Here is a 9,111-nt window from a genome sequence, read left to right as displayed (position 1 = left end):
TAGCTCGATGTGGGAACTCAATGTGCTAAACTTATGAAGAAAAATGATATTTATTATGATAATTGGATATGATATTTTACCTCTATTATGATTTATTTAATGATGAATTATTATTTTATATTTTTATTATATGGTTTTATGTAAATGTGTTGAGGACTTAGTTGTTATTTTGAGTTTTGGTGAGAGAAGTCTATGTTAGCAAATTGAGTGAACTTTAGGCACCTAATTGAAGAAGAAAAATAGAGACTTTATAGCTTATTTTATGAGGTTAGGATAACTATTAGAGGCTTAGAAAAACCTAGGCCCTTGTTCTATTATAAGGCCACTTTATTTTTGTTTAGTTTTTATCAAGTTTAGACTTCATTTTTGAGTCTATTTCAGCAAGAAACCCTAGAACTCTGACCATAGCACTTTTTTCTCTCTTCTCACTCCTTTTCTCACCCAAAACTCAGAATCAAACCTAGGTTTTTAAGAGAGAATGAGCTAAAGACTCAACCTAGAACCAAAAAATAATCACCAAGTTTTGAGCTTCTATTCACTTGGGAACACGTTTTTCTTTGAGGTAACTTCTTTCTTATGTTAGGAACTAAGATTTCAGAGATTAAGATGTTGAAATCCTACTTGAGATTCAGATTTTTGATGGGGTTTATCATGCATGTTGGTTGTAAACTCTTAAAAATGAGTTTCTTGAGGTTTTGGTTCAAATATTGGTTTCTGGGTGAAATTGATGATTTTAGCTTGATATTATTGATGATTATTTGAAGATAAACTCTTATTAAGATGATGATTCATTTATTTGAGAGTGGTCTTTGAAGATTAAGATTTGCATGCTAGGTATTTGATGAAATGTTTAAATATAAGTCCTCTGTACAGCCTATGTAGATTCTGTGTCCGTGCTATATGTACTTATGATTTTGACAGATGTTATATTTTTCTATTAAAGTATACATCTCAAGGTTTACATGAGTTTTTGAATCACTCCAAACGGATTTTTCTACATTTAGTTATGAATTTTATAAGTTCAGTTAAAAAGCTTTCATTTTCCTGACGAGATTATACTTCAATCTGGATTTCGGGCAGTTTTTGGTTAGTTTGAAAAATTCGAAACCTATCATGTAGTAGCTCTAAAAAGAGGGTTTTGAGTCTACTTTCATTTGCCACTGGTCTCATAATATTTTGAGTTTTGATGAATTTGTTATGAATATTTTTGTAACAATGCGTAGTTATGTGTTTTGTTAAATGATGATATGAATGTGATTTTTGAAAGCTGTGGTTTTAAAAGTTAATTAGCACATTGAAGGCTCCCTACAACCAGCTAGTTTGTGCTTGCAAAGTGGTGATCAAAATTCAGGTAAGTAGAGTTAAAAGCATTTCAAAATTGCATCACAAGATCCTATATGATTATGTTCAAAGAGTATTCATGATTAATTATTTTGAAAGAGATTATGATTTATGCTTATTATGTTTTTATGTTTTAAGATATTTTATGGTATGGTATATGGATGAGAGGCTGGGTAAGCAGGGGTGCGAGGGACCGGTACCCCAAAGTAGAGAAACTGTCTCTTTGAGACAACTAGAGAAAAATGCTAGTGGGAAGTTTCTTGTTGATCACAAGAGAAAGAGATTCTAAAAACCCCGCTTAGTGTTTAAGAGAAGAGAATTGGCCAAAACTAGAGAAAGTCCTGTATAGAGAGGCTTACTTAGAACCGAAGTTCTGTATCATACCTAAACTAAGAATAAGTATGAAAGTTTATGAATAATGATTAACAAAGAGATTTTAGCCACAGAGATTTTAGATACTTACTATACTTGAAATCTACTTATTGAGTTCTTGTTCATTAGTTTTACCTTGTGATGCAGATGATGTTGTTACCGAAGAGTAAAAAGAAAAATGATTTCCAAGGTTGGCTGAGTACTCCAAGTCTTACATCTGGCTTCTTGCTTATATGTACTTCCAAACAATAGATGGGCTTAAAATGTTTTGTTTTGTTACTATGTCAATTTTGAATAACTATTTAACGTTTAAGATTTGTGGTTGCGCACTTACTCATTTTGTTCAAAAACTTTTAGGATAAATTTTGTGATGAAATCAACCGCAAGTTTCCGCATCTTAAAAATGACATTGTTTTAAGTATAGAAAATATGTTTTAAGTAGCACCACCTCGCTAAATTCAGCCTTAGACCGGTTTAGCGTATGGGGGTGTTACATTTCTAGACTGTTCTCCTTGTTAAATCTTGTCGTTTTCACAGTTTGTGTCGTTTCTATATTGATTTTGCAATCAGAAAGTTGTCGATTTCAAAACCCTTTCCGTTGTTATCCATTTGCATTTTCAAACTTTTTGTCATTGCTGTCTTACTGAACATTGTATTTTCTAAAGGACTGTTGTTTAGAAAGTATTTGTTTCCGTAACTATAGTATTGTTTTACGGTCGTGTCGTTTTGACAACTATCTCTTTCCTCGACGGATCATATGGCGCAGAAGTCAATCATCATATGTGTTTCAGAATTCCTAAATGGACCGTGAAAGATAATTCATCATGCATGTAAAGCATACGACAAAAAGATGTATGGAACATGCGTTTTGGGAAGATTAGCAGGTAGAAGAAAATTATCTTGCTCTTATAGTTGGAAAAGAAACCGGGAAAACATTATCAACATAAACTTTATGACAAGTCCAAGTTAAGTAAGTATTGATCAGTAGCACTAACTGGTTTTCTTTTACAACACGCAAGAGTGCATCACAAACCGCTTGTAAATGCCAAATCAGTTACTTCTCGGAAACACCAAGAATTTTTGTTTGGTAAGCATTTGTATACACACATAAATCACATTGTGTATTTCTTAAAAACACACAAATTAGGCCATTTTTATAGAGTTACATGAGATGTCCCTGACGGCTGACGCTAACCATGTCAACAGCCTCCAACCCACATTACCAATTTACATGCTATAGTTAGGCAAGCTAAAACAATCATATGATCATCACTTCCTATAAAAGTGTGTTCCAGATTAAAATATGGCATTGTTCAAATATATATATATATATATAATCATTAATATCACATAAACAATAATCTCTCTCAGATCTCTAACATTATTATTCATGGCTGAACCATGTTTGGCACCACTAAAAAATGCCCCAAACCACCCCGTCCACCAGACCCTAGCCAGTGCAGCCAATCTGGCTAACCTTCTGCCCACTGGGACCGTCCTCGCGTTCCAAACCTTCGCGCCTTCCTTCTCTAACAACGGCGTTTGCCACCTCTCCAACAAGTACCTCACCGCTATTTTGATCGCTGTTTGCGCCACCTTTTGTTTCCTGTCGTCGTTCACGGACACCTTCGTAGACAGTACTGGGAAACTTCATTATGGGATCGCCACGTTCAGAGGACTCTACATCTTCAACTTCGATAGTGAGTGTGGTAATGATCAATGTGGGAAAAAAGACTTGGAGAGATTCAAGCTCCGTTTTGTGGACTTTGTTCATGCTTTTGTGTCGTTGTTGTTGTTCTTGATCTTTGCTCTTGGCGACTCAGATGTGCAAAGTTGTTACTTTTCTGAAGTTGGGACTGAGTGGAATTCTCTGTTCATGAATTTGCCTTTGGGATCTGGGGCTTTGTCAACCTTTCTGTTCACGATTTTTCCCACTACCCGTAGGGGAATTGGTTATGCAGATATTAGTGCCCATATATAGTACTTAATCATGTTGAAGAGTCGTGTATTTGAGGCGTACCTATTCTGATGTCCGGTTTTGAAACTCTGTACACGCTTTGTTTCATTCGAGTTTATTGCGGTTGCTCATTGAAGTTGTGTTTTCTAATGAAATGCCATGCAAGTCGGAATTGGTGTTTATATTTCTTTGATTTGAAATATATCTTTCCTTTTCAAGAAATCACGTTGATCATGTGTAATGGGCATCGATATAACCATTATATTTCTGATGATTTATATCCAATTAATATAATTTCCTTTGGCAGAGACTTGAATTTACTATTTAAGCTTGCTTTGTTAGACTATCATGAAAACATATATTTTTACGGAAACTCTTGATTACACATTCTAATAATTGATTGCGCATTTTGAGCTGAAAAACTTTAACATGACATTAATAATGAAAATCTAAGTCTTCCACTACGTGATGAGTTTAAGCGATTTAAACCAGTGTGCATAATTTGGATTTGATAATTTAACACGGTTTAGTTGGAAAAGGCTTACAAGGAGTTTCTCTAGTTAGGTGAAAAATATAATTGTTAAACTGAAGTATATGCATAAGCAATAGTATGTGTTTGAAACAAAAGCACGTTAAAATTTGAGTTTTGTAACAGTAAAAAAACTCTCAAAAACAGTCATATTTAACCTTTTTGTTATAGTAAAAAAATTTCACATAAAATTACATCTTAACTCGAATTAAAAACTCGAATCAGCGAACTAAACGGGCCCTTAATACATACACACTGGAACGCACAACATACTTAAGTATACAAGTTGTCCGTACTCAAGAAGATGATACTTGTTTAGGAATCTTAATTGCTTATCTTGTCTTTGCTAAAAGACGAAACTTCATTATTAATACGCCGCAAAATCTCGAGTATTCATACTCTGCTTATAAGATTTTCTTTTCTTCTTGTATGTTATTTTCTTTTTTCTGTTGTGGCCGAATGAATTAGAACCGGTTTAATTTGATACGTCTTATTCTTCTGTTGTAGCCGTGACTGCGACAGTTACACGGAAAAAAGTTCATGACCATCCAAATTATGGTGTCGTACCATTTTAACTTTATCCCAAGTAGTGTAATGTAGAATAATTTAGTGCCTATCTTCGTCAGAAGTACTTAACATTAACGATTTTAACTGTGCCACTAAAAATTTTGAGAATTTCTAATTCTCATCAGGTGTATTTTTTTAACCTATACGGCATTGATATATAAATGCATATGAGATCGTAAGTTTTAACCTATACGATTTTAACTTGTTTAAAGTTGACACGACACTAATTAAAACTTGATTGGAGTTAAAATCGTAATTTTTAAGAAGAAAATTAATAAAGACTCAAATTACTCTTAACATTTAGGCTCTGTTCATTTCACTAATTCGAGTTTTTAATTTTAATTTTTTATAGTTAAAAGTTATCATAAAAAGTTACATTTAATTTTTTTTACTACAGTTAAAAACTCTCACATAAAATCACATCTAAACTCGAATTAAAAACTCGAACCCACGAACTGAACGAGATTTTAATTTATAAAAACTAAAACTTAAAAGATTAAAAAAAAAAAATTCTCTTTTTTCCTCCATCTTATTCCGAGTCCAACCCCTCAAATCCAAAAGCCAAGCCCAAAGCCAAGCACCACTTTGTCGCCGGCGTCTTTGCTGATCCGCCTATTGCAGCTCTACCCTTTACAAGGCTGACAAAGTCGTTGCCCAAGACTGTCGTTTTTGTCGCCACTCACATCCTCACAGCTCTAGTACTGATCAGTTGTGCTCTTGTCGCTCGCCATGAAGTTGCTCAACGAGAGAGTGTGACAATGCGCTCTTCAAGATATGATTTTATCTTAAATCAAGTTTTAATTAGTGGCATGTCATAAACGGAATTGGATAAACGGAGCAAAATTATTAATTCTTTGAAGTTTGAGAGAAGGAAATCATGAATTTCTAAATTTGGAGGGTAAAAGGAAAACAATCATAAATTTAAAAGAAATTTATAAAATGTGTTCTATATATAAAACTTGATAAGATCTAATATCTTTAATGGCTAACATATGAATTTATATTTAAAAACACACACATTAGCTGAACATACAAAACTGATAGGTAGATTGTAACAATTAACATCATAATACATAAAAATCATGTGTTAGTTAACGGTGATTATAGTCTTATCACTAATGAGAAAATTGTTGAACTTATATTAGTGCACGAGTATGGACTTTTGACTAAAAAGGGTATTAATTATGGATAAGGCGTGAAAATTAGGATTATTATCATTGGTGCTTCCTAAAATTTAGGATTATTCTCGGTTTGTCTTTTGAACTTTAAAAACTCACACTTTACTCCATGAACTTTGAATTGTTCTCACTTAACATTTTATGTTGTAATTTTTGTTAAAAATATATAGAAAAAAAAAGAACAATAAAGTCATTGACTTTTCTATTTGGATTTCTGTTAAAAAGAAACAGATAAAAACAACATGATTGCACTTAATCTCTTTTATTTTGGTTTGATTTTAGTAGAAATTACAATAAAATGAGTTAAATGAGAATAATTTAAAATTTAAGAAATAAAGTGAAAATTTTTAAGATTTAAAAGACAAACTGAAAATGACTTTAAAATTTATAGATACCGGTGATAATAATCTTAAAATTTAAGACTTATCTACGTACGTGTCTCTTTTTTTTTTTTTTTTTCCCCTTTGTTGGGTCCTGAGATCAACGCAGCCCACATACAAGTTGAGCGCCAGTCCACGAGTCCAAAAAGAACTCCTATGCGGCCCCAAAAGGTGGCGTCTTTCTTTTTGGGAAGGTTGACGGCAACGGTATATTTTGGTGTACTGAGAGATGATAAGATGTGTCATGTGTGTGGTTATCCAAAATATGAAGACAAAACATGTGCAGAATCTACGGCTCCCACTACGATGTCGATGTGGTTGCCGATACGGACATAAAATTTCCATCACGCTTTTCGCGGCGAAATTTCCATGCATAAATGATAAACTTCGTCGCGAGTGTTTTTGATAAACTCAAAAGCTCCTGGCCCTATTAGAATTTTGTGTATAATATATATTTGCATAACTTCTTTTATGTGAGATAATATTGTACACTGTTTTCGAATCTTTGATAAGACATTATAATTAGTTTCGTCTTTTCAATCAAAGTAGTCTTCCTAAACATCCGTGTTGCTTATTGCACAAATCTTTTCATGGTCTAGGAATCCAAAAGGTTTGAACATCTTGGAATAGCTTAATTACGCATGCAGTATTTTAACAAGACCTAGCCTTTTTTATGATTATGATGAATTGGTGGTACATCGTATTCATAATCATAAAAAGGCTAGGTCTTTTTATGATTATGATGAATTGGTGGTACATCGTGTTCAAAAATAGCGAATTTTGAGATTTCTTCAACAGAATTCTGAGGTTTTTTCATATTGATTAGTACCGATTAGATATGTGATCAAGCCAATTATATAATACATATTCTTCTGAGTTTCGTGGCTAATCATCAACCTAATCAATCAGTCCTCGATAGAAGATTCACATGAATCTCATAACAAAATTATTTTGAATTCTATCAAGCTTGAAAGTACTAACAAAAGTTCAGTGTTCCTAGCTCTTCATAAATCAAAATCTTCATTTATAAAAGAAGTACGAAAATTTTCTTGGCAAAACATTTTTTTTTTTTTTTTTGGTTCTAATTGTGGCAATTTTCAGCTTGATTATAACTAGATGCTACAAGATATTTGGCTAAAAATGGGCAATAAAAAACTCTTTCTTTTAAGTCCTATTATATGCGCATATCATCGAACTTGCTGCCAATATACTAATGTCACAATCGAGAGAAACCTATTAAGTTTGGCAATAGAATGTACCCCACATTTTGGCGAACCTTCCACGCCAACTCCATAACTAAAATGGACAGTACTATGTAAACAACAAAAACCACATATATTATAATTTGTGTATATATAATATTCCACGCAAACAGAGAAAAAAAAATCACCACAAATTAGTATATGCAGAGCAATATTCGATGTGTGAATGTTGTATGCATACGTGGGCATGTAACGGTTCTATAACAAATCCAGATAATGTTTTAGATTATTGTGGCAGTTAAAGGAAAGGATCAAGATTCTCTATTTGTGCGTGTTCCCAGAATATCCTTTTCATGTCAGCAAATATCATTTCCAAGGGCCCCACCTTCCGAAACAAGAGTCAACAAAAAAAGTGAATAATAAATACAACACCAGAATTAGCAATAGACGTTACTTCAGTAATTCTATTTCTTTTTGTTTCTCATGCAAACTACATAACATCATACGTTTCTAAGTTCTAACATTTTTCAGAATTATATTTCCTAATTCCGGGCTTCGTTTTCTAATTAAATCTCTTTGACCGGGGCAAGAAATTGTTATTGGGGGCTAACCAGCTATTACATACAGTAAATATTTAATCAGAACTAACGATCAAAGTGTACTATTATTATTTTCGATCAATTTTTATGCCTTGAAAATATTGTATATAATGATTCTATTATTATTTTTTTCCTTGAAAAATATCATAATTCTATTATCAAGGACACGGAAGATGTCTTTTCCAACGAGTTTATATGCATTAGAATTTAATGAAAATGACTTTTTAATATACACAAATAAACATCATTCATATATCGATATCTCATTAAATCGTATAGCCGATGCTTCACACAATTTATAACAAAAAATAGTCCCTGCAGTTTTTAGTATTAAAAAAAAATCCTCTTTACATAACAATAACAACTAGGTGTAATTAATGCCGACTTCAAAAGCCGATAAATCAAACAACATAGAATGACTAATGGAAACGAAAGGAATAAAAAGTTATCGTAATAAACATTAATATAGTACATAATTTTTGGTATTCTTCACAGTTTAACACATAATAATTTGCTTGGACGATGCTCTAATCCTCCCAATCTAAGATATTATAGATGCATAATTTTATACTTTTTCCCAAGAAATAGGTGTGTATTCTTTTTTGGAACAGAATATATATATTCGCTAGTGAGAAAATTTGAGAAATAAAGAAAATTGAGAAATAAGGAAAAAATAAATAAAAATGATTAGATTTACTTCAATAAACAATCCAATCGTCATTACTGAGGAAAATATCTTTCTAAGTGTTTTAGTTTGACTTTAAAATAAAGTAATATTCCCACAATTTTTTAGGGATAAAATTAAGTTTTAATTTATTATGAGCTATATATATATATATATATATATACGGATATGCATATAATATTGTAACATCTTAGTTCGATTTTTTTTTTTAATAACGATCAAAGTTCGAGTTGAAAAAAAAAGCCTTCAAATAATCAAAGTTGGAGTAGTATTAATTATTATGTATATACAACGAGGAAAA

General features: G+C 32.1%; 2 protein-coding genes across 2 annotated transcripts in view; both read left to right on the top strand.

Annotated features, from left to right (window-relative positions):
• Window positions 1–2,108, top strand: part of LOC21403552 (sugar transporter ERD6-like 5) — a 7,437-nt gene extending 5,329 nt beyond the window's left edge. Inside the window, exon 20 of the mRNA XM_024175669.1 lies at window positions 1,861–2,108. The gene's annotated coding sequence lies outside the window, so the exon portion shown is untranslated. The remainder of the gene's footprint in view (window positions 1–1,860) is intronic.
• Window positions 2,109–3,103: 995 nt separating this feature from the next.
• LOC21403551 (protein DMP4) lies at window positions 3,104–3,694 on the top strand. Its single transcript, XM_010113567.1, has one exon. It carries the CDS (start codon window positions 3,104–3,106, stop codon window positions 3,692–3,694), a length of 591 nt encoding a protein of 196 aa, XP_010111869.1.
• The last annotated feature ends 5,417 nt before the right edge of the window (window positions 3,695–9,111 follow it).

Source organism: Morus notabilis, unplaced genomic scaffold, assembly GCF_000414095.1.
Source record: "Morus notabilis unplaced genomic scaffold, ASM41409v2 Scaffold888, whole genome shotgun sequence".
Taxonomy (NCBI): domain Eukaryota; kingdom Viridiplantae; phylum Streptophyta; class Magnoliopsida; order Rosales; family Moraceae; genus Morus; species Morus notabilis.
The sequence above is the reverse complement of the archived record's forward strand: the minus strand, read 5'-3'. Positions and strand labels throughout refer to the sequence as shown.